This window comes from Phocoena sinus, chromosome 9 (genome assembly GCF_008692025.1).
Source record: "Phocoena sinus isolate mPhoSin1 chromosome 9, mPhoSin1.pri, whole genome shotgun sequence".
Lineage (NCBI taxonomy): Eukaryota > Metazoa > Chordata > Mammalia > Artiodactyla > Phocoenidae > Phocoena > Phocoena sinus.
In genome coordinates, this window is record NC_045771.1 from 60,036,933 (window position 1) to 60,064,263 (window position 27,331).

The window sequence follows — 27,331 nt, forward strand, 5'->3', positions numbered from 1 at the left end:
GTATTAGGCTGGTTGGTCTCTGTCCCCCGCAAATTCTTTGCAACTACAGGCCTTCTCATTACCCAAAGAAAATACCTATGTGAGGGTACTCATTTCCTAGGGCTGCTACAATCACTGACCACAAAGTGGGTGGCTCAGCACAGCAGGAATTCGTCCTATCACAGTTCTGGGGACCATACATCTAAAACCAAGGTGTCAGCAGAGCCATGCTCCGTCCAAAGGGAGATTCTTTAGGGAAGAAGCATTCCTTGCCTCTTCCACCTTCTGGTGGCCCCAGGTGTTCCCTGGCTCGTGACCCCATCACTCTAATCTCTGCCTCTGTGGTCACAATGCCTCCTGCCCCTGCCAGTGTTGTGTCCTAATCTCTTCATCTCAAGATCCTCAATTTAACCACATCTGCAAAGACACTGTTTCCACAAGGTCGCATTTCCAAATTCCAGGGATTATGATATCTTGGTATCTTCAGGTGGCCATAATTGAGCCTCCCACAATGAGCAACCTAGAATCTGAACTAAAGCTTCCATTTCCCAACACTCCTGGGCTTTCATAACATAAGTGGGGCAAAAACTTCTCAGTACATTTACCTAAGTTTAGTCAACAAATTGATGCAAAACAGAGGCCAGATATTGGACTAGACACTGGAGATAGGAAAATATGCAGGACCTGGACCTTGGACTCAAGAAACCACAGCTGGGGGACCAGGACTTAACTAAAAATGAGTATTTCAAGTCACCATGACATCTGGGCCAGCACAGCTGTCATTATTTTTAAATCCTAAAGTTGTCAATTTACAAATAGCTTTTTAAATTTTAATAAAGTTATACACTAAAATCCCTCTGGCTAGTCAAGCTAGGAGATCACACCCCAAAAGAGCCTGACCAGACTAATGGCACGTCCTCCAGCGCTTCCTCATCGTTCATTCAGCGTGTGCCGTTGTGCTTTCGTGGGCCACCGCGTGGCTTCTGTCATGTAATTTTTTCAAGGAACAGTAGTTGATTTGGGAGGATGATGTGCGACTTGTGGGAAGGTAAAGGAAGGGGAAATGAGGGCATTCACCATGTTACACTGAGAAAAGATGTATGATTATATCTATTTTTGAAGTAAATACTGTGGAGCTGCGTGTCAGGGTTAGGGAAAATAGCACAGGAACATCTGCACGGGTCTGCAACAGTGGTCCTATGCTACTTGCTCGGTCAGCTTAAATACCGGAGACAAGTTCTTCAATTGCTCAGTCCTTTTGGCAAGAATTATCACAATACATATGGCGAGCTATAAAATATTTCTACCCTTAGACCCAGGAATCCCTCTCCTAGTTCTTTCTAAGGAAGTAATTAAACAGAGGGGAAAATGTCATATACATGAAGATATTCACTCCAACAGCATCTATTATAGAAAAGAAACTGAAATAACTCTCTAAGGGCATGATTTCACAAAGTATGGTATATTAATCTGATAGAAGATGATGAAGCTATTCAACACTGTTCCTATGGACAGCATATGGAAATACGAAAATTGATACAGTCGAAAAGATTATAAAAGAGAATTACAATTAAAATGAATTCAAATTATGAAAAACATTGATACAGGTTAACAAATTATGGAAGATACTGAAAAATTCAAAATATCTGTGGCAAGCTGAGAAGGTTATGGGTGATGGTTTTCCCTTTTCCCTGAGCTATGCACTGTCAATACTGCAAAAAAAAAAAAGAAAGAAAGAAAGAAAGAAAAGTTAGTCATAGGGCAAAGGATTGAGACCATTTAAGATTTTCTCTGTCACAGTAAAATGCTAAGATTTAAGATAATAAAAAATCATAAAGAAAATGTCAAGTTAAAGAGGATTGTGAGATAATGAGAGAAGAGGCAGCTCAGAACAGTGGGAAGGCCTAGGACTAGAGCCAGACAAGCCTGGGCACCTTTTGGTTGATCCCTCAGTTCTCATCTGGGAAATCAGGAAAAGAAAGCCAACGTTTCAGATTTGTTATAAACTCTTGAAAAAACATACATGTTATGTTACTTTATATATGTTAAATGCATGTTACATTGTTGACGTCTAATGAATTTAAGCCTCTGTTTTTGAAGAGTATATGTAAAAAGAAATAGGAAAAGCATGTGTGTTAATGGGGGTGGGATGGAAAGGAAGCAAAGTACATTACAAGATACTACAATTACACAAAATTAATGCATCTAGGAACCAAAATGTTCACTGAAAGAGGTACAAAATAGAAGAGAAGGAAAACTCCTGTAATGTTAAATTTAAATAGGAAGTATCATTATGAACTTTTTAAAAGTGTATTTCCCAGCTCTTTCCACTGAAAAGTTACCCTGGTAACAATGAGCCAGTGCCTAGTTCCTTGTTTCCAAGCACCAGTCCCAAACGAAAGGAATCAGAACTTCTTTGAGAAAAGAGTAATTTCCTGGTCAGAAGCAGGACAAACCCAAAGCGAGCCTGGAACATCTTATTTACCAAAAGCAAAGAGTACTCAAAGGCTGAGGGTACAAGCCAGCTTAAAGGGACTCCCACTGACCTCACTGGGACAATCTGAACAACCAGAGAACACAGTAATAGATTATAATGGACTGAATTTAAAATAAAGAATTCCATGAGTTTATACTGATATAAAAAATTAAGAGAGAAAGAAAAGGGAGCGGAGGGAAGAAAGCTTTTCTTTACTGAAGAATGGCAGACAATAAATAGAGGACAAACAAAGAGTTAGAAAAATCACCACTTTTCAAACATCAATGTAATAACTGATTCAGAAAAGGATCACCATGGATGCCAAAACGAGTGGGTCAAAGGCTGCTTGGCAAACAGGATACCCATGGTGTCATCAGTGCCGGGACGAGGTACCTCCTGAGGAGATACAATAGGTAGTAGAGTCTTTCCTAACCTGCACCCCAAAATCTATCATGAATCCAAGTCATGAGGAAACAATCAGACAAGTCCAGAATGCGGGACCTTCAACGAAATAACTGGACCTGGGTTTTAAGTCAATTTCATGAAAGAACAATAAAAGGCAAGGCTCTGTTCTAGATTAAAAGATATACAACAACTAAATGTAATACAAGAACTTTGATTAGATCCTGGATTTAAAAAACAAAAGGCAATGAGCCATTTGTGGTGGGGAGTGAGGGGAGAGATCTGGTACATTTTTAAATAGACTGGATATTATATATTTCACACCATTATTAATCCTCCTAAGTATGATAATGGTAAGAAGAATGTTCTTATTCTTAGAAGACAAACACTGAAGTATCTTGATGCCTGCAATTTATAGTTAAACGGTCCAGCCAAAAGAGGAAATGTGTGTGCACGTGTGGAAAGTGTATGTATAAAAAAAAAAAAAAAGGCACACAGGTGTTAAAAATGTTAACAGTCGGGCTTCCCTGGTGGAGCAGTGGTTGACAGTCTGCCTGCCAATGCAGGGGACACGGGTTCGTGCCCCGGTCTGGGAAGATCCCACATGCCGCAGAGCGGCTGGGCCCGTGAGCCATGGCCGCTGAGCCTGCGCGTCCGGAGCCTGTGCTCCGCAACGGGAGAGGCCACGACAGTGACAGGCCTGCGTACCGCAAAAAAAAAGAAAAAAAATAGTTAACAGTCAATCTAGATGAAAGGTATCTATTGGGCATTCACTGAATTCTTTCAATTTCCTGTAGCTTAAAAAATTTAACTATCAAATAAGAAAAAAATGATCTTAAACATTGAATCTGATCATTCATATTGCACATGAGCTTGGTCACACTTCTTCTGAATCGTGTAAGCACAGAGTATGTGGAAGCAACCAAACTTTCCTCAAAAAAAAAATATATATATATTTGCTAGAATAAATCTATGTTCTGTCTAGCTTTAGCCTGAATGGACTACTGTGAAATATACCTCTGCCTCACCCTGCACCTCCCCAGAGAGGTCCTGTGAGGGAAGGAAGACCTGCTCATACATGACATTTTCCTATCAAGCAAAGAATCCCACCTTGGGGAGGTAGAAAACAGAAGTAGCCCAAGTAACTGCTACTGGAACAAACAGAGACAGCATAATCCAGCAATCTGCCAGCATATTACAAGACGTATGACTGCCAATTTCCTCTGCGCTCCCCTCCCATCTGCAAGACTTTCACTTTAGAGGAGGTTACTTCCATGCATGATGGAACAACAGGTGCATAAGCAAGAAAAGGAAGGTGCTGGTAAAACTGAGAGCATTCGCACTGCAGCACTGGAGTTTACTTTGTTTGCATCTCAAACCCATGCATGTGGGAAAATCAGACACAGGACCGACAGAGAATGTTCAGAGCTAAAGAACACCACCCCAGAATGGCAGGTGCCTTAATCTATCAAAGGGGGTGCTGGCACATGGCAAAGCCAGATGGCTGGATCTACTACAGTTTATATACAGAAGGCTACTTTTTATATATTATACTTGGTTATTAGGGGACACTGGCGGTCGTATTACCAATATTTCGGAGCCCAAAATTCTGCACTTAATGGTAAAAGCCAACTGCATTCTTTTTGTTTTGTTTTGTTTGCGGTACACGGGGCTCTCACTGTTGTGGCCTCTCCCGTTGCTGAGCACAGGCTCCAGACGCGCAGGCTCAGCGGCCACGGCTCACGGGCCCAGCCGCTCCGCGGCATGCGGGATCTTCCCGGACCGAGGCAAGGACCCGTGTCCCCTGCATCGGCAGGCGGACTGTCAACCACTGCGCCACCAGGGAAGCCCCAACTGCATTCTTATACTTAGGAATGACTCATTTTTAAAAATGTAAACAGAAAAGACTGGTAAGGGAAAAAAAATCCAAAGGCATTTTGCAAAGTGTCCTATTTAATTTTAGATGGTCCAGTGTCTCTCTTCCAGCTTGGGCAGAATGCCCTTCTTGGGGATTTGGAATCATTATTCTGTCTGTTAGATTTAGAGCATTTAATCATATGTGACATTTAAAAGTTACTTGAGCAGAGAGAAAGACTGTAGAAAAGTTCACAGAGCTATGTTTTAAATTTACTCACAATTTTTACAGTGGCCTTCAAAAATACCAATATACTACATACACTTGAGTACTTCTTCACACCATTCAACTACAAGAGTTGTGAAACTATAAACAGTTGTTTAAACTATGTCAAGAAATACACATATAGAATCCCCAACTGTGATAAGAACACTGAAGGAAATGTTAAGGGTATTATTTCTAAAATAACGTATTAATTGTAATAGGGAGAGAAAATGCTCTTAAGAGATGGGAAGGTAAACACTGACTTCCTAATCATTAAAGGAACAGAAAGCTGTTTCAAACAAAAAACAATTAAACGAGATAATTAAAAATAAACATACCCATCTTTGGTCTGATCCACCACACCACTTAAAAGTTCCACAGTCTTTGGATTAGGCTGGCTTCCTCCAAAAATATTCAAATATCGAACGACGAAGTCATTGGGAGACATGAAAAATTCACCATTTTTTTCAATGTTTGCATACTGTTTAAAAAAAGAGAAAATATATTTTGTTCTCAAAAGTATATAACCAATATGTGAAAAAGCGGAGAATATTCAACGGATGAAATATCAGACATGACAATATACTCTTCACAAGGACAGTTATTTCCCATCGCTCCAAATAAAAAGCAAAACCCCATTAAGTTTGCCGAGTTTTATTTTTATACCAGCGGTTCTCAACTGCAGGCAGCTTAGCCTGACTTGTCCAGCTTACATACACCAATGTCCCCCACAGCCAAGCACAACGCACAAGGACGAGCCTTCTCTGTACGTTACCTGACTTTCTGGGGTGGAGTTCTCTAGCTCTGAGCTGCCTCTGTTTTCACATTTCCTCACAGGGGACATCTGGCAGTGTCTGCTGACAATTCTGATTGTCATAACTTGGGGGGAGGGGCAGAAGCAGAAACTGGCATCTACTTGGTACAGGCCAGGGATGCTGCTAAATATCCACAGTGCACAGGACGACCCTCCACCCCAATAACAGAGTCACCCAGCCAACTGTCGACAGCGCTGAGCTTGAGAAACCCAGGTTTACAGAAATTTAGAAGGACTTTTGTCTTGTTCTTTAGCAAGAACATAGTTTTTTTTTTTTTTTAAAAAGTAGAATTCTGAAATCATGAATGAAAACAACCCAATTCTTTTGCCCCCTTTCCTGTTTCAAAGGCAATAACGTTGAATAAAAAAAAAAAGGATAAGCTGGAGAGCAAACTGTTAACAACATGGCTGCTGTGAGATTTTATGGAAGCAGGTAAGAAATGCTGCTGTGGTTAGTGTCCTCTCCATTCTAGAGCAGAAATGGTTAACAAGAATAAGGTGGTGGGATTTCCCTGGTGGCCCAGTGGATAAGACTCCACACTTCCACTGCAGGGGGCACAGGTTCAATCCCTGGTCAGGGAAGTTCCACGTGCCGCGCAGTGTGGCCAAAAAAAAAAAGAGATTAAGGTGGCATGTGATGCTTTTTCACAGCGTTCCCCCAGGTCTTGCCTGCAAGACGTTCCAGTTCACATAAGTGGAGCCTGCTCATTTCTGTTCTGTGGAGGACCGGGGGCTGTGGGAAATGCTGAGAAACAACATGGGGATCACACATACCCCTGTGGAGCAGGGGAGGGCCTCTTGATCCTTGGGATCAAACAGTGATTTGGGGGGTGGAGAGATGAGGACCATGAACTACAAGAAGAGATCTAGTTGGGTGACAGCAGCCACAGTGATGGGAGAGCACAGTGAACAGAGGTGCAATGATAGCACCTCTGTTCCCTCTGTAACTGCAGTTAATCCCAGTTAAAACTGTTTTAAAAAGTCACTTGTCAGGGCTTCCTTGGTGGTGCAGTGGTTAAGAATCCGCCTGCCAATGCAGGGGACATGGGTTCGATCCCTGGTCCGGGAAGACCCCACATGTGGAGCAACTAAGCCCGTGCGCCACAGCTACTGAGCCTGTGCTCTAGAGCCCGAGAGCCACAACTACTGAAGCCCGCGCACCTAGAGCCCATGCTCCACAAGAAGAGGAGCCACCGCAATGAGAAGCCCGCGCGCCACAACTAGAGAAAACCCACGCACAGCAACGAAGAACCAATGCAGCCAAAAATAAATAAAAATAAATTAATTTTAAAAAAAGTCACTTGTCATTTCTACATTTCAGTCATTCCAATGTGGGATAAGCTCTTGGTTAGATACTCAGTTATGGGCTTTAGAGTCTGTAGGGCCTGGGCTGCAGAGAGCTCTGCTTCTGCCTCTGCATCTTACCACCTGTAGGGTCTCAGGTAAGTAACTAAAGCTTTCTGGGCCTCTGGCTCCTCACCTGTAAAATGGGGATAACAACACTACCTGCTCTTAAGGTTGATACTAGAAATAAATGAACAATCATGTAATGCACTCAGCACAATGCCCTACACACAACAGGTATTTTATAAATGTTCTAGATTACTGGTTTTTGTTTAACATTTTTTAGCACAGTACAAAAGAAAAGCTCAAAGACGGCCCACTAATCCTACTATTCTTCAGCTAGCAATGAATTTGGCTTTTTGCAACCGTAGGATTATACTTTGATTTTCCTAACTGAGGCAAAACAAGACAGAAATATAAAGGAAATGTCACTTCTAATAACAGCAATCCTATGATTTAGAATTATACCTATGTGCGCTTATAGTAGTGAATAATTTATTTATTTAAAAACACAGTTTAACTCTTCTCCCATCAGTAGACATTATTAGATTACTGGATTATCTCCAGTTTTGGGTATTTTTTAAAAAAGCTAAGGTAACCAGCTTTGTATGTAACATTTGTCCAAATTCCTGGCAAATTTCAAAGGCTACACTCGAGGAAGAGAAATTGTTGAGTCAAAGGAGAGCATCTTTAAGGGTCTTGATACTTATTAACACACTGCTCTCCAGAAAGATTGTATCAATTACAGTCTCACCAACAGTGTGAGAACATAGCCTTTTCCCCCTTTGTCTACCATACTTGTTGTAAATATTTTTCGAGTTTAACATTTTTATATAATTGAGGCTATAGATTTTTATCTCCTTTGCAATTTCTTCCATTACTTCTAAGTTTAGAAACTAGTTCTTCCTCATCTCAAGACTAAATATTCACCCACATTTTCTCTTAGCTTTTCTTGAATAGGTTTATCTTTTACCTTTAAGTTTCAGTACATTATTGGTACTTTGTTTTTCTATGTGGTCTGAAAAAGGATCCTCCACATTGAGTCTTTTCTACTTACTCTCCTGGTTGTCCTAGGATCATACATCAAATCATTCTCTCTTCCCCCATTTAGGATGTAATGTTTACCACATACTAAATTATCATATGGTCACCAGGGAAAGCCTTGGCAAGCAAGTCCATCTTCAGTACCACTTCTGATCAGTTGTCAATGGCTTCCTAAGGTCAAGATGTACTCTGACCAAACGCCATGGGAGAATGCCAGGATGGGCTGACAGCTCCTGTCATCACTGCAGCAGGAAATGTTTCAGGTCTGTCCTAGGCATTGACCTGTCTACTCTTGTAAGATTACATGCATCTTAATTGCTATAACTAGAGGGAAAGCTCTGCCAGGACAGGACTTTTTCCCTTTCTCACTGCTATATCCCTCAAGTTCCAGACTGTCGCCTGGCAGATAATGAATCATGTTCAATAAATATCTGCCGAATGAATGTGAACTTACAAAACAGAAATAGAGTCGTGGATATAGAAAACAAACTTATGATTACCAAGGGGGGAACGGGGGCAGGGATAAATTGGGAGACTGGGATTGACACATACACACTACTATATATAAAACAGATAACTAATAAGGACCTACTGTATAGCACAGGGAACTCTACTCAGTACTCTGTAATGACCCACATGGGAAAAGAATCTAAAAGAAGAGTGGATATATGTATATGTATAACTGATTCACTTTGCTGTACACCTGCAACTAACACAACATTGTAAATCAACTATACTCCACATACATTGCATTACTTTTCTCCTGCAAGTCTTCTTGGCCATAATCACTCTGATTTTCCCCAAATGATCTTTAGAATCACTGTCAAGCTACCGACCCCTAAAAAAATTCCACCGAAAATGGAAATTAAAACTACAATGCGATACCACTACTCATACATAAGATAATTAAAAAGAAATAACCAATGTGAAGCAAATGTAACTGGTGAAGCACTTTAGAACTGCTTGGCAATATCTACTATAACTGAACATACACGTAAGCAGAGACCCAGCAATTTCACACCAAAAAACAAAAACCCCATGCTTTAGCATTTTAATGTCCACAGCAATATTATTTTTGATAAGTATGTTGTCATTTTGTTACTTGTTTTCTGGTTGTTTTGTATTATAGTTGTTCTCTGTTCTTTTCTTCTTCTTTTAGTCTTGTCCCTTGTTGTTTGATGATTTTCTTTAGGGATATATTTGTGTTTCCTTCTCTCTAGTTTTTGTGTATCTACTGTAGGTTTTTTGATTTGTGGTTACCATGGAGTTCATATATGTTGACCTATAACTATATCTACTTGTTTTCAACTGATTAAGTCATATAAGTTCAAACACATTCTAAAAGATCTACATTTTCTATTCCTCCCTGCCACATTTTGTTTTTGAGGTCCTACCTTACACCTTCATTCTGTCTCTTAACTGTTTATTGTAGTTTAGTTAATTTTACAATTTTTGGCTTCTAGCCTTTATACTGGCTTATTTAAGTGGCTGATCTACAGCCTTTACTATATACTTGCCTTTACCAGTGGGATTTTTCCCTTCCTGTAATTTCTTATTGGAGCTTTTTCTTTTTCACTTAAAGGCGACCCTTTAATGCTTCTTGAAGGTCAATTTGGTATTGATGAACTCTTATAGTTTTTGATTGTCTGAGCAGCTCTTTATTTCTCCTTCAATTTTGAATGATAATCTTGCTGGGTAGAGTATCCCAGGTTGTAAGTTCTTCCCTTTCGGCACTTTAAATATATCATGCCACTCCCTTCTGGCCTGCAAAGTTTCTGCAGAAAAATCAGCTGACAGCCTTATGGCGGTTCCCTTGAATGTGACTTTGTTTTTCTCTTGCTGCGTTTAAAATTCTCTACCTTTACCTTTTGCCATTTTAAGTGTATGTCTTAGTGTGGGTCTCTTTGGGTTCATCTTGTTTGGAACCCTCTGTGCTTCCTGTACCTGGATATCTGGGAAGTTTTCAGCCATAATTTCATCAAATACCCTCTCTACTCTCCTTTCTCTTTTCTCCTTCTGGGACCCCTAAAATGCAAATGTTAGTACACCTGATGTTGTCCCAGAAGTTCCTTAAACTATCCTCGCTTTTTACAATGTTTTACTTTTTGCTGTTCTTATTGGGCAATTTCCATTCCTCTATCTTCCAGATCACTTATATGCTCTATATCACCTCATCTCTTGTTAATTCCCTCCAGTGTATTTTTTTTTCATTTCAGTTATTACATTCTCCAGTGCTGGCTGGTTCTTTTTTTATATTTTCTAGTTCTTTTTTAAAATTCTCACTGTGTTCATCTATTCTTTCCCCCCATTAAGATTCTTAGTACTAATGCTTTGAACTCTTTATCAGGTAAATTACCTATCTCTGTTTCATTAGTGGTTTTTTCCCTTGTTCTTTCATTTGAAACATTTTCCTCTGTCTTCTCATTTTGTTTAACTTTCTCTGTCTCTATGAAATTAGGTGAAACAGTTACCTCTCCTGGCCTTGAAGGCATGTCCTTGGAGCACCCATATGCAGTCTGCACGTGCCCAGTGGCTTTGGTGGGACAGAAAGATCTGATGTGAGCACGGGCTGTGTCTTCTCCAGGGTGTACTGGCAGCTACCGCCTTGGTAGGAGGTGGAGCTGGAGTTGGAGGGGCTAGAGCCAGAGCCATATGCAAGCCAGGGCTTCTCCGCTCAGTGGTCATCACAGCTCTATTAGGGGTGGGAGCTGGGTTTCTCTTGGGTATGACAGCAGTCTCTGCCTTGGTTTGGGACATGGCCAGGGCCTGAGGGCTTTAGGGGTGCATTTCTGTGCGGGTTTCACTCTTTCCCCCATGTGTGTACCTTGGGTAGAGGCTGGATCGGGGCCACAGCACTAAGCTGGTCCCACCCCACAGCAGCATTATTTTGAATAGTGAAGAAATGGAAAATAACTCAAATGTCAACAGTAGAATATTTAAATGAACTGTGGTATATTCACACAATGGAATAAACTAATACCAACTACACATGACAACATGCATGAATCTTACAAATAAAGCAAGAGTGAAAGAAACTAGACACAAGAATACATATTGTATTATTCTATTTATATAAAGTTGAAAACCAGGCAAACTAATATATGGTGTCAGACAGCTAGTTACTCTTGGAAGGAGCAGGTATTAACTAGGAAGGGCATCAGAGGGCTTCTGAGGTGCTGGGTACCTGGGTGTACTCACTTTGTGAACATTCATGGAGCTGTACATTTATGATTTGTGCACTTCATTTAACCCTCAATAAACAGTTGACATTTAAAAATCTCAGATATTTTACCTGCCTCATTTTTTTAGAGGTGATAAATCATCTCCTAAATGTAAGAACATGTTAATTTGGACACAAAGAACACAGTTTTCTGCAGTTTTAAAAATCAGCTCATCACCAAGGCTGGGGTGGTCTGCCTGTGATTAAAGTGAACATGTCAAAGGTTTTCCTTAGATTGATGGAAAGAGGGTCCCTGTCAGGGGAGTGGACTATACCTTACAGCTACCACATCTTTGAAATGTTATTTAATCCTTCTTTGGTAATAGATTTTACAAATGACCTGAAGCTTCTCTCCCTTACAATTTTTGGAAGTTTTAACATGATCAAACATATATACTTATAAAATGGGAAGGCTTTTAGGATTCCTTGCACAACCTAGTATAATACTAATTGTGATGGTTAATGTTATGGGTCAACTTGACTGGCCAACAGGTGCCCAGATTAATCATTGTTTCTGGGTGTGTCTGTGAAGGTGTTTCTGGATGAGAGTGACATTTCAATCTGTGGCCTCAGTAAAGTGGATTTTCCTCCCCCATATGGATGAGCTTCATCCAATCCATTGGGGACCGAATAGAATAAAAGGTGGAGGAAAGAAAAATTCACACCTTTTATCCTTCCCCATTGCTTGAGCTGGGACCTGTCTTCTCTGGCCCTCAGACTGGGATTTACATCATCAGCTCCCCTGGTTCTCAGGCCTTCAGACTGGGACTGAATTACAACACAGGTTTTCCTGGGTCTCCAGCCCGCAGACAGTATATCATGGGACTTCTCAGCCTCTAAAATGGATGGTGTGAGCCAATTCCTCATAATAAATCTCATTAGATAGATAAATAGCTAGAGCTAGAGATGGAGATATCTCCTACTGGTTGTTTCTCTGGAGAACCCTGACTAATAAGCCAACTGTCAACATGAAGACGCACCACCACACCCAATGAATACAGTAGCAAAGGAAAGGAATGTGTCACTACACTGTGTGCTCAGAGGCCGGGGGGCCTAACTGGCCTGCTCACCACTGGTGGAACAAAATAGTCTATCAACTGTGAACACACCAGAACTATAATCATCCAGCCACCCATGTCTGCCACAAATCATTCACATCTGAGGGCTGAAGGGCAAATTCTCCTTGACTGTTTTCTAGCCACAGAGAAATGCTGTGCACACCTGATCACTACGTCTGACCATTCTTCACCCTGATTCCCTGTTATGGGGTGGAATAAAGTATAATTAAGAATTTGCATATGGATCAAGTATTTTATGTTATTAAGGAATTACTATTAATTTCATTAAGTGCACAGTGATATATATTACGGCCATGAGGGAAACTGTTCTTATTATTTGGAGCTGTATGCCAAAGTATTTCGGCTGAATCATGGTGACAGCTAACTTACACTGAAATATATCATTAAATATATATATGAAACTATATGACAGATATTAATTTAAATTAAGTGGTGGTTATGTGGGTGTTTACTGTACTACTCTATTTTCTGTATATTTGTAAATTATAACAAAAAATTTTAAATACAATTATCACAAAGTTAATACAGGAAAATACGTTACTGTTGATAAAAATTTTAAAGAAGATACAATTTTTCAACTAACAAGTTGGCAGAAAGGTTTTTTTTATTGCTGCTGCTGTATTTTTTTAAATAATCTGAGTTGACGTCATAATGTGGAGAAATGAAAACTTCCATACTCCCAAAAACGTGTACTGATACAATCTTCTTGAAAGGCAGTCTGCCAAGAACCAAAAGCCTTAAAGTGTTGTAAACCCACTCTTTAATCCAACGACGCCACTTCTATGAATTTATCCTAAGAAAATGCTAGCTATATGCAAAAATGTAGTTTCAAGGGTATTCATTACAGTGGTGTTAATGATAGCAGAGCAGAGAAGACAAGTAAATATCCAATAATAGGGAGTGGCTAGATAAATTATGGAAAAACAGCCATATACAGTAATATGATAGCAATAAAAATAATGCAGAAATGCTTTCAATTATAGGATAAGGTATTCATAACATCTTAGGTGAGGGAAAAAATGGATACAAAATGGTATTTTTCCTCCTGTTAAGGAAAATAATTATATTCATATACAGAGACAAAGAAACAGGGAGAGGGAAATGGATACATGTATATATAAACATATAGACATAACTATATATGGATCACAACTTACATTTCTTTATACACATCTGCCTTTTAAATTTTCAAAACATAGGAACTGTTTTGTCATAAGAAAAAAGTTTTTCAAAGAAGGAATTATTTTTCCAATTTTGCCTACAAACATTTTTTAAAGTATATATTATGCTTTTGTTGACAAAGAATGAAAGATCAGTCATTTTCAACCAAATGGTCCTTCAAAATGTCTTTAACTTGCCCGTTCTCCATTCTCCCTGCTACCAAAACCCTCATCAAGTTATTAGGGTCTCACACCACAATTACATCCGTCGCTGCCTAACCCATGGTCTTGCTGCACCAGTCAAATCTCAGACCCACACTCCATGTCGCTGGATAACTCAGAAAACCTTCACTAGCTTCCTATTGTTTAGCAGAAATAGCAAACTCCCAATTCTCTTTCTAATTTTGTCACCCACACACTGTAATACTTGGCAGACTCCTTGGCACAGAGTTGAATTTAAATAAACATTTGAAGAATGAGCAGGAATCCTTCAATCTGGAGGCTGTTTGCTCCCAAACCCACCTCCAGGCCTTCCCTCCAATGTGGTCCTGTTTCCCAGAAGCCTCGGCTGCCCTCCTCAGCGCCTGCCCAGCTCCCAGGCGACCCCGGGGCTCCACAAATTCCCTCTCCAAGGAGCCTTCTCTGACCTCTTCCCACCACAGGGACTGCTCCCTCCTCCCATTTCCTGTGGCATTTGCTTTAACCACACAAGTGACCCTTGACTGTGCTGACTTAAGATTTTTTTTTACCTTCTGCATGCCTGTAAATCTAGTCTCCTTTTTCTGCACATCCCACTCACTGCGAATTTCCATGGGGCTTTATTTAAACTGTAAGCACTCAAATACACACCTGTTTAACATGAAGCAGCACGGAAAGTGTTAGGCAGAGGAAAACCCCATGTCAACGTTTAGGTTAGAAACAAAACTGACTACACCTAGACCTCAACTTCTACATCCAGACAAAACATTACCCGCCACATATCACTAGAAAAGCCTGCATAAAAAAATTCAAACACCTTAGGCTGGGGATGCTTTATGCCAAGTTCCACCCTGCCTACCATTCTAGTACCATTGCCTAAGACCCTATGCTGCAGGCCACTGCCACACCTGGCGCTCTTAGAGCTCTTTGCTTTGGTCATGCTATTGCCTTTGCCTGGAACGGTCTTCCTTTGCTCCACAACCCTCCTCCACCTTCTCCATCTGATAAATACCAGCTCAAATATCACCACCTCCCGCAACTTTTAATGACCCTCTCTAGGAAGATGTAATTAGCCCCACATCATCTCCCTGCTAATTAATGCTACATAATGCAGATCAACCATATTATTTTTTTACACTTAAACACACACACAGTGAGATAGTTAAGGGCAGGAGCCATGATTTATGCATCTTTATATCCCCAACACCTGACACTGTACTTAACATACAGTAAGCAGCTTCAAAAACCGAAGTGGAATTGATTTTAACTCTTTTCAAAAAACTAAAATAAGCCAGAATTGGGCCCATTTTAGCCCACCAGGACCCCTCTTTCCTTATCTGTTTTGGTTCTGCTAGCTCTCTCTGCTCTTCACAGCTGCCACTCCCCTGTTACCAGCACATCTGGTCCAAAGGGTACAGTGAAGCTTCTCTCCACCTCCCCTAAGCTACAGAAGAATCATCTAAATAGTTTAGCAGAGAGAAGGTTGGGATATTTATAAATAAGGAAAGTCAGGAAAGAGTCACAGAAAGTCAGCAAAGCAGTCAGGTTTACAGCATGCTCACAGCTGATCCACGCTTAACTGAAAAGCCCAGCCCCAGCAGAGACACGCCTGGTCCGGCCCCCAGGCGCCTCTCTCCCTATTCTTCCCCCATAACAGCGTCTGCGGCAGAGAGTAAACGAGATCCTCAGCGTGCAGAGCCAAGGTGGATTTGTGTTGGTACCACACTACCCAAGCCTGATGAGATCACCCGAACCTCTGCCAGATCCACAATCCCTTCCAGAAACTGCTGACCACTGTTTTCTTCGGGGACAGTTGCCCCACATCATCCTCTCGGACTCTAAGTCATATGGAACTCTCACTCAAAAGCCACGTAGTCCCAGCCACGCCAAGAGAAGGCAGCACTCCCCTATCTGGTCCCAAAGATTCCAGCCCAGCCTTCCGGCCCGCTGACGCAGAAGCCCCACAGGTGGCTCTCCAGAACTCTGCATGGACTGCTACCCTCCTTGGGTCTACCTGACCAATCTCATTTGTCTCCAGTAAAGACTTGCCTGCTACTGAGATGTGGCAGCTGGAAAAAAGATACGTTGTTCCAAAGCAGAATCTTAACCCAGCCTCACCAGCCACCACGTGCCATCAAAAGGTAGGCACGGCTTTTACATGGAGCCTTTGCACTGGATCACATCAAAAGACCAGTAAGTACCCAAGATGCACCATCTACTGAGACACTCTAAGTTGTTCCCATTTCCCGTCAGAAGGATGCCCACAGCTATTGCTGGTTTAGAAAATGGGAAGTACACAGATCCTGAGCTCAAGGAATGATTATGACTTTGCCAGCTAGAGTTAACAAGTTTTATGCATCTCTCTAGGCTCCTTAGCAACCCACTCATGTGCTCTTCTGCAAGTGGTCTTCCAGAGTTACATCATAAGAGTAGACCTTAAATACACACCTTTAAAATGTCTATGGTTCACTCATACACACCTCAGCCCAATCATGGGGGGCCCAACGTGCACAGCAACAAACACTAGTCTAGATGAGAAAGAAATGTGTTTCTGTTTTCTGGACTTTCGTTATCCAGAATTCTTTTCCACCTTAGAATCTCTACACTGTATTGACCTTTCTGGGCAAAAAACAAATTTATAAAGAATTCTGCTTTCTTATATATAATACAATCCACCTTATAAATTTTTTTTCTCATATTTTGCTCATACTTTTAACCATTTTCTCTTGGAGTCCGTCTCTTTTTTTGAATTATTTAATTTCAAGCATTTACTGTATCGATATCTGATGCGTATCACTTTCAAGTAGGTTTTTTCATTGAATCTTTACAAATTTTTATGACATTATGAAAATGTTCATATATCAATATATACAAAGTAGATTGAGCAGTATAATAAACCCAATATTCCATTTCCCAATTGCAAAAATTACCAACATACTGCCCACTTATGTCTCCTACCTCACCAAAACTGGGTTATTTAAAAGCATATCTCAGATATCATAATCTCATCTGTAAATACTTCAGTGTACATCGCTAAATGAAAAAGACTCTATAGTTCCCATATTCGGAATACCATTACCTGGCCTAAAAAATCAATTAATAACAATTCTTTAATATCAAATAATCCTATCAGTATTCAAATTCCTTGATTCCTCAATTTTTTAATAGTGACGCAGTTTGATGAGGAAACTGATGCTCACAGAATAACTTCCTAAGCCATGTATCTGATAGATAGCAGTATAATAAGTTTCTCACTTGAAGGCTTGATCCTCTTTACAGCTACCTTTTCACCATGTTTAAAAAAGGTCCACATATATATTTTTTTAAATTTTCTTTACAAAAGCGGCCTTTTCCTTCTTTTTTTTAGTACTTCATTGCCAGTTAAATAACCTTAAAAGTGGTCCAGTGTTTGGGACCTGAGGTAGGCTTTTATTAGAGTATTAATCACTCAGTGCCTAATATCACAAAGTAGGTGCAAGCGTAAGAAACTAAGGAAATAAACTTGTGTGCTGTCTGTTGTAATGTAGTATCTACTATTACTCATACTGGGGCCTCCTCAAGGGCACCACAGTTGAAGGAAAATGATATGATGAAGATGATAAGAGCAACAACAATGCTCTAAGGAGAGACAAGGCTGGTCCCCTTTGGATGAAAGAAGGATTACTAAGATGTTTACGAAGAGCTTTAAACTTCTTAGGAGGAAAAGTATTAGTATCATCAAACTGCACAAGTCAACCCTGGAAAGGTAAATGGGTTGTGAGACTAAATCCCCCCCACCGCCCGGGCAACTCTGTTTCAATATCTAATACCGTGTGAGACAAAAGAAAGTAAAACATAAACCATGCAGCCATCACAAACAGTCGCCTACAAGTATCTGATACATTTTTAAAAATAGATATAACTGTAAAGGATCTCTTTTACACATCTTAAGATACTTTGGGGGATTTTTTTTTTAATATAACAATGAAATTAAGAGCTGCTCAAAAATAATCTTCAAAGTTACAGAACACAAATCAAACAAAAAACAAAACAGATTCCTTTATACTGACCTTCAAAAATATTGTTCTAAGTTCGGCTGGATCTGCTCTCTTGGTTAAAGCCACCTATAAATAAACATAAAAATGTTTATATTATTAGAACAAAGCTGAGAAATCAAGCTAGCAGACTGAAAGAAAATAAACTCCAGGTTAGAAATCAGTGGATTTCATTTTTACACTTAAAGCACTAAATTTCCCCAGTGCATAAACTACTCTCTGGATTTTAAATTAAGACTCCTTATGCGGCTTCTAGAATGGTAACATTCCGTGCAAGAAACCAGTAAAGCTCCTAATACGTAGTGTTTAATATATACCATTGTTTTTCCAAAATGAATAAGAAAAAAAAGTTGAAACAGAATTGTAACCACCTGGCATTTTAAACTACACTCCAGAGTGACCCACACCTTTCATAGGCGAATATTAAAGTACAACTTGTTCGTTAACTATGTAAGAGAACATAGTTCTTAGAGAAGTTAGTGAGCAAGGCAAACAATATTAACAGAAGGGAATTACTTCCCAGAGTTCCACAATGGACAGGTGTGAATGCCCAGCTATCTGGTCATGCCAAGCAGTCTCCTCCTCTCCCCGTACTTTTAAGAAACCAGAAGTCTCCAATTATACAGCACTGAGAAATATAATCAGTTTTGTAATAACTTTAAACGGAGTATAATCTATAAAAAATATTGAATAGCAACGCTGTACACCTGAAACTAATAATGTAAATCAACTATACTTCAATGAAAAAAAAATCCTAAGTCTCCATATGTATGACTATTATTTACCACATTCTAGAATACAAGGGGCTATGGTTAGCTTTCAGAGCAAAGTTTGACAGATTAGCTCAGAATAGGTGTTGTGCTTAATTCTCCAGCCCACAAAGTCCAAAAACATCATTGGGGAAAAAGAAGACAAACTTGAACATGGCTGCCCCAGGCCAACACAAAAGAGTCCTTATGTGGAACCAAACAGTAGGCTTATTCAGCGTCCCATCACCCCATCCTGCTGGCAAAAACCGTCAGGAGACTGAGTTCTCACCAAGCACAGCGTCACCCCACGATACAGCCAAGGAGGGGTTCCTGGAACCACCCCAATACTGGAGCCATGTCGCTATCCATGGGGAGATTTATGCAAATTGTTCTAAATCCTTTCTGTGTGTTTGCAAAGGCTCTTCTGAGACCTTTGGACAATGGGTTCTCTGTCTCGAAATATGTAACTGCCTGAGCTTCTTGGCCTGCCACTGTCAGGAATAATTTTATTAACTAATCACTGGAATAGGAGAGGTAGTTTTCCTGAAACCAGTTAGCTGGTCACCTTGTTTCCCAAAGCAAGACTGATAACTCTTAACTTCAGCTGAGTACTTGTAACCACTAATGCTATTTTTATCCATAAGAATTTGTAATCTCTTTAAAATCCTCAATTAGTGAGTGTTCTTTGCTGTTCAATTAACGAGAAGAAAAAAGACTGCTAACCAACCTATGATTGATGATAGTGCTAAGAGTCTCAGAAGATCCCCTCCCTTTGGGTCTATATTCTGAGAAAGGTGGCGTAGGACAAACACTATTGGAGAAGATAAGCCAGCATGAAATGCCTCTATCCTCTCCTTTAAGAGCAAAGAAATTCCCTTCGAGTTCTACATCTCAAGACCGTAACAGTTTTTTAAAAGGCCTATGGTGACCCTCAGCACTTAATTGGGTTTCCTTTTAAAAGCAAAGGTAAGTTTCCACAAAGTGAACTATTCTTGCTCCATCTGAATAACACATCCTTTAAAATCAAATTAATTCACCATGCCACACACTTCATAAAGCCTTCCCTGGGCAACGCAGTTTTAGAGTGAACTTCCCCCGCCCTAAATTCCCACAGCGTTCTTTTACTTGCTAATCCCAAAATGCACCACCAGGACTACACCTCTGTGAGAGAAAGAAAGCTTTCACTCTGTAACTCTCCCAGGGTGGAAGGCACAGGAGAAAACAATCCATATAGTGGCCCAGCACTTTTAAGTCAGGTCACCTGATGTGTACAGAACACTTCACAGTTACAGTTAAGTTACAGTTACACTTAAGTTACAGTTAGACATGCCAGCGTTCTGAAGGTGTACTGAGATGGAGTCTACCTGGTGGCAAAACCAGGAGCTAGCAAGTTCTGTGAACTGGAAAAAGGGAGCCAAGAAATATAGCCTCCCTTTTTAAGCCAACTCAGAACACCTGCTCGGCAAGCACACGTTGCATCACCTGACAATCCTTAGTTCATTGGGCTTCTCAGAAGATTCATGAAACTCTAGATTTTTTCCAAAAGGCTGATTTTCATTGTTTTATATACATGTGTATATTTCTCACATACTAATAGCATGTAAATATTTACAGATACTATTCTTACAATCTGATTGCCTGATTTGCTTTATCATTACTCTTCTGAATTTGCATTTATAAGAATAGATGCCACCATTAAAACAAAATATTTATATCAAGAGATTTAAATAAAGTAATTTTCAAACATAGTTAGGGAGTAAATCACCAAGAAGAAAAAGGATTATTGGCAGATGACTATGAATTATCACCATTTACTACTTAATTCAATACAGAATTTTATACAGAAGCACATAACATTCACACCAAGTGAAGGTTAAGGGAGAAGGGGGGGGAGAACTGGAAAAACTATGCAGTATATGTTTTCCCATAAACTGGGAGAAGTTAACCTTTGTTTAAAGACAGTATAGAAATTTCAGGTCAATTCCCCAAATCTATGTTCCACGGGCAGAATCTGAAGAACATTGAATATGTAAAATTTTTGATAAGACAAACATTATAAATAACAATAGCATTTGCAAAACATATATACTAACTAGGTACATCCCAAATATAAAAATAAAAACAGCCAAAAATAACATAACTTCAATGACTGGTTTAAAAGGGGGCCAGTGGGAAGTATGGCAAGGAAAACCAGAGAGATAAAGTGTGAATTCTGTGCTCTGCAAGTGAACCCTGACTGATACAATCAGTAACTCTAAAAGAAATTCCCCCCAAACACAGTTACCATTAACTGGAGAAGAAAAAAAGAAAGAGGGATCTCATCACATTTAAGAAAAATAATTCTTCATTGACTTCACTAAGTCACTCATTCCTCATCCTACAGTTTCCCTACATTCTAATAAATGAAAAGCAGATCCGAGCTTCAAGATGGCAGAAGAGTAAGACGTGGAGATCACGTTTCTCCCCACAAATACATCAGAAATACATCTACGTGTTTAACAACTCCTACAAAACACCTACTGAACGCTGGCAGGAGACCACAGACCTCCCAAAAGGCAAGAAACTCCCCCATGTACCTGGGTAGGGCAAAAGAAAAAAGAATAGACAGAGACAAAAGAATAGGGACGGGACCTGCACCAGTGGGAGGAAGCCGTGAAGGAGGAAAGGTTTCTACACACTAGGAAGCCCCTTCGCGGGCGGAGACTGCGGGTGGCGGAGGGGTGGGAGAAGCTTCAGAGCCACGGAGGAGAGCGCAGCAACAGGGGTGCGGAGGACAAAGCGGAGAGATGCCCGCACAGAGGAATGGCACCGACCAGCACTCACCAGTCCGAGAGGCTTGTCTGCTCACCCGCCGGGGCGGGCGTGGCTGCGAGCTGAGGCTCCGGCTTCGGTCGGAGCGCAGGGAGAGGACTAGCCGCGTGAACACAACCTGAAGGGGTTAGTGCACCACGGCTAGCCGGGAGGGAATCCCGGAAAATGTCTGGAGCTGCCGAAGAGGCAAGAGACTTTTTCTTGCCTCTTTTTGTTTTGCAGTGCACGGGGAGGGGAGGATTAAGAGAGCTGATTAAAGGAGCTCCAGAGACTGGCGCCAGCCGCGGCTAACAGCGCCGACCCCAGAGCCGGGCATGAGACTCTAAGGCTGCTGCTCCCGCCACCAAGAAGCCTGTGTGCGAGCACAGGTCACTCTCCACACCCCGCTTCCGGGGAGCCTGTGCAGCCCGCCACTGCCAGGGTCCCGGGATCCAGGGACAACTTCCCCGGGAGAACGCACGGCGCGCCTCAAGCTGGTGCAACGTCACGCCGGCCTCTGCCGACGCAGGCCCACACCACACTCCGTACACCTCCCTCCCCCAGGCCTGAGTGAGCCAGAGCCCCCGAATCAGCGGCTCCTTTAACCCCGTCCTGTCTGAGCGAAGAACAGACGCCCTCAGGCGACCTACACGCAGAGGCGGGTCCAAATCCAAAGCTGAATCCCGGGAGCTGTGTGAACAAAGAGAAAGGGAAATCTCTCCCAACAGCCTCAGGAGCAGCGAATTAAATCTCCACAATCAACATGAGGTACCTGCATCTGTGGAATACCTGAATAGGCAACGAATCATCCTAAATTGAGGAGGTGGACTTTGGGAGAAACGATATACATATGTTTTTCTCTTTTTCTCTTTTTGTGAGTATGTGAATGCTTCTGCATGTGATTCTGTCTGTACAGCTGTGCTTTTACCATTTGTCCTAGGGTTATGTCTGTCCATTTTTTTGGTTTTTCTTGGATTCTTTAGTATAGTTTTTAGCATTTGTTATCATTGGTGGATGTTTTTTTGGTTTGCTTGCTCTCTTCTCTCTTTCATTCTTTATTTTTATTTAAATTTTTTTCTTAATAATTATTTTTTATTTTAATAACTTTATTTTTTCTTTCTTTCCTTTTTTCTCCCTTTTATTCTGAGCCGTGTGGATGACAGGGTCTTGGTGCTCCGGCTGGGCATCAGACCTGTGCCTCTGAGGTGGGAGAGCCAAGTTCAGGACATTGGTCCACCAGAGACCTCCCAGCTCCATGTAATACCAAATGGCAAAAGTCTCGTAGAGATCTCCATCTCAACCTAAGACCCAGCTCCACTCAACGACCAGCAAGCTACAGTGCTGGACACCCCATGCCAAACAACCAGCAAGACACGAACACAACCCCACCCATTAGCAGAGAGGCTGCCTAAAATCATAATAAGGTCACAGACACCCCAAAACACACCACCAGACATGGACCTGCCCACCAGAAAGACAAGATCCAACCTCAGCCACCAGAATACAGGCACTAGGCCCCTCCACCAGGAAGCCTACACAACCCACTGAAGCAACCTTAGCCACTGGGGGCAGACACCAAAAACAACGGGAACTACAAACCTGAAGCCTGCTAAAAGGAGACCCCAAAGACAGTAAGTTAAGCACAATGAGAAGATAGAGAAACACACAGCAGATGAAGGAGCAAGGTGAAAACCCACCAGACCAAACAAATGAAGAGGAAACAGGCAGTCTACCTGAAAAAGAATTCAGAATAATGATAGTAAAGATGATCCAAAAATCTTGGAAATAGAATGGAAAAAATACAAGAAATGTTTAACAAGGAACCAGAAGAACTAAAGAACAAACAAAAAAATGATGAGCAACACAATAAATGAAATTAAAAATTCTCTAGAAGGAATCAATAGCAGAATAACTGAGGCAGAAGAACAGATAAGTGACCTAGAAGATAAAATAGTGGAAATAACTACTGCAGAGCAGATTAAAGAAAAAAGAATGAAAAGAATTGAGGACAGTCTCAGAGACCTCTGGGACAACATTAAATGTACCAACATTCGAATTATAGGGGTCCCAGAAGAAGAAGAGAGAAAGAGAGGGACTGAGAAAATATTTGAAGAGATTATAGCTGAAAACTTCCCTAATATGGGAAAAGAAATAGTTAATCAAGTCCAGGAAGTGCAGAGAGTCCCATACAGGATAAATCCAAGGAGAAACACGCCAGGACACATATTAATCAAACTATCCAAAATTAAATAGAAAGAAAAAATATTAAAAGCAGTAAGGGAAAAACAAATAACATACAAGGAAACCCCCATAAGGTTAACAGCTGATCTTTCAGCAGAAACTCTGCAAGCCACAGAGGAGTGGCAGGACACATTTAAAGTGATGAAAGAGAAAAACCTACAACCAAGATTACTCTACCCAGCAAGGATCTCATTCAGATTCGATGGTGAAATTAAAACCTTTACAGACAAGCAAAAGCTAAGAGAACACAGCACCACCAAACCAGCTTTACAACAAATGCTAAAGGAACTTCTCTAGGCAGGAAACACAAGAGAAGGAAAAGACCTACAAAATAAAACCCCAAACAATTAAGAAAATGGTAATAGGAACGTACATATCGATAATTACCTTAAATGTAAATGGATTAAATGCTCCCACCAAAAGACATAGACTGGCTGAATGGTTACAAAAACAAGACCCATCTATATGCTGTCTACAAGAGACCCACTTCAGACCTAGGGACACATACAGACTGAAAGTGAGGGGATGGAAAAAGATATTCCATGCAAATGGAAATCAAAAGAAAGCTGGAGTAGCAATTCTTATATCAGACAAAATAGACTTTAAAATAAAGATTATTACAAGAGACAAAGAGGGACACTACATAATGATCAAGGGATCAATCCAAGAAGAAGATATAACAATTGTAAATATTTATGCACCCAACATACAAGCACCTCAAAACATATGGCAAATGCTAACAGCCATAAAAGGGGAAATCGACAGTAACACAATCGTAGTAGGGGATTTTTAAAAAATGAATTATTTATTTATTTTTGGCTGTGTTGGGTCTTCGTTTCTGTGCGAGGGATTTCTCTAGTTGCAGCGAGCGGGGGCCACTCTTCATCGCGGTGCGTGGGGCTCTCACTGTCGCGGCATCTCTTGTTGCGGAGCACAGGCTCCAGATGCGCAGGCTCATTAGTTGTGGTTCACGGGCCTAGTTGCTCTGTTGCATGTGGGATCTTCCCAGACCGGGGCTCAAACCCATGTATCCTGCATTGGCAGGCAGATTCTCAACCCACGGTAGGGGATTTTAACACCCCACTTTTACCAATGGACAGATCATCCAAAATGAAAATAAATAAGGAAACACAAGCTCTAAATGATACATTAAACAAGATGGACTTAATTGATATTTATAGGACATTCCATCCAAAACAACAGAATACACTTTCTTCTCAAGTGCTCATGGAACACTCTCCAGGATAGATCATATCTTGGGTCACAAATCAAGCCTTGGTAAATTTAAGAAAATTGAAATCGTATCAAGTATCTTTTGTGACCACAACGCTAGGAGACTAAATATCAATTACAGGAAAAAAATCTGTAAAAAATACAAACACATGGAGGCTAAACAATACACTACTTAATAACCAAGAGATCACTGAATAAATCAAAGAGGAAATCAAAAAATACCTAGAAACAAATGACAATGAAAACATGACGACCCAAAACCTATGGGATGCGGCAAAAGCAGTTCTAAGAGGGAAGTTTATAGCAATATAATCCTACCTCAAGAAACAAGAAACATCTCAAATAAGAAACCTAACCTTACACTTAAAGCAATTAGAGAAAGAAGAACAAAAGAACCCCAAAGTTAGCAGAAGGAAAGAAATCATAAAGATCAAATCAGAAATAAATGAAAAAAGAAATGAAGGAAACAATAGCAAAGATCAATAAAACTAAAAGCTGGTTCTTTGAGGAGATGAACAAAATTGATAAACCATTAGGCAGGCTCATTATGAAAAAAAGGGAGAAGACTCAAATCAATAGAATTAGAAATGAAAAAGAACAACTGGCACTGCAGAAATACGAAGGATCATGAGAGATTACTACAAGCAACTATGTGCCAATAAAATGGACAAACTGGAAGAAATGGACAAATTCTTAGAAAAGCACAACCTTCCAAGACTGAACCAGGAAGAAATAGAAAATATAAACAGACCAATCACAAGCACTGAAATTGAAACTGTGATTAAAAATCTTCCAACAAACAAAAGCCCAGGACCAGAAGGCTTCACAGGTGAATTCTAGCAAACATTTAGAGAAGAGCTAACACTATCCTTCTCAAACTCTTCCAAAATATAGCAGAGGGAGGAACACTCCCAAACTCATTCTATGAGGCCACCATCACCCTGATATCATAACCAGACAAAGATGTCACACAGAAAGAAAACTACAGGCCAATGTCACTGATGAACATAGATGCAAAAATCCTCAACAGAATACTAGCAAACAGAATCCAACAGCACATTAAAAGGATCATACACCATGATCAAATGGGGTTTATCCCAGGAATGCAAGGATTCTTCAATATACGCAAATCAATCAATGTGATACACCATATTAACAAATTGAAGAATAAAAACAATATGATCATCTCAATAGATGCAGAAAAAGCTTTCAACAAAATTCAAAACCCATTTATGATAAAAATCCTCCAGAAAGTAGGCATAGAGAGAACTTACCTCAACATAATAAAGGCCATATATGACAAACCCACAGCCAACATAGTCCTCAGTGGTGAAAAACTGAAACCATTTCCACTAAGATCAGGAGCAAGACAAGGTTGCCCACTCTCACCACTATTATTCAACATTGTTTTGGAAGTTTTAGCCTCAGCAATCAGAGAAGAAAAAGAAATAAAAGGAATCCAAATCAGAAAAGAAGAAGTAAAGCTGTCACTGTTTGCAGATGACATGATACTATACATAGAGAATCCTAAAGATGCTACCAGAAAACTACCAGAGCTAATCAATGAATTTGGTAAAGTAGCAGTATACAAAATTAATTCACAGAAATCTCTTGCATTCCTATACACTAATGGTGATAAATCTAAAAGTGAAATTAAGGAAATACTCCCATTTACCACTGCAACGAAAAGAATAAAATACCTTGGAATAAATAAGACACTGATGAAAGAAATGAAAGATGATACAAACAGATGGAGAGATAGACCATGTTCTTGGATGGGAAGAATCAACATTGTGAAAATGACTATACTACCCAAAGTAATATACAGATTCAATGCAATCACTATCAAACTACCAATGGCATTTTTCACAGAACTAGAACAAAAAATTTCACAATTTGTATGGAAACACAAAAGACCCCGAATACCCAAAGCAATCTTGAGAAAGAAAAATGGAGCTGGACGAGTCAGGCTCCCTGACTTCAGACTATACTACAAAGCTACAATAATCAAGACAGTATGGTACTGGCATAAAAACAGAAATATAGATCAACGGAACAGGATAGAAAGCCCAGAGATAAACCCACGCACCTTATCTTTGATAAAGGAAACAAGAATATACAGTGGAGAAAATACAGCCTCTTCAATCAGTGGTGCTGGGAAAACTGGACAGCTACATGTAAAAGAATGAAATTAGAACACTTCCTAACAGCATACACAAAAATAAACTCAAAATGGATTAAAGACCTAAATGAAAGGCCAGACACTATAAAACTCTTAGAGGAAAACATAGGCAGAACACTCTGTGACCTAAATCACAGCAAGATCCTTTTTGACCCACCTCCTAGAGAAATACAAATAAAAACAAAGTAAACAAATGGGACCTAATGAAACTCAAAAGCTTTTGCACAGCAAAGGAAACCATAAACAAGACCAAAAGACAACCCTCAG

The 27,331-nt window shown here is 40.4% G+C and overlaps 1 protein-coding gene across 2 annotated transcripts in view; it reads right to left on the reverse strand.

Moving 5' to 3' along the window:
• Positions 1-27,331, reverse strand: part of SLC25A13 (solute carrier family 25 member 13) — a 204,986-nt gene that overhangs the window by 155,157 nt on the left and 22,498 nt on the right. For both annotated transcript variants that reach the window (XM_032642844.1, XM_032642845.1), the window contains exons 2-3: positions 17,885-17,938; positions 5,315-5,457 (exon numbers count right to left, since the gene is read on the reverse strand). In XM_032642844.1, coding sequence (XP_032498735.1) covers positions 5,315-5,457; positions 17,885-17,938 — 197 coding nt within the window. The remainder of the gene's footprint in view (positions 1-5,314; positions 5,458-17,884; positions 17,939-27,331) is intronic.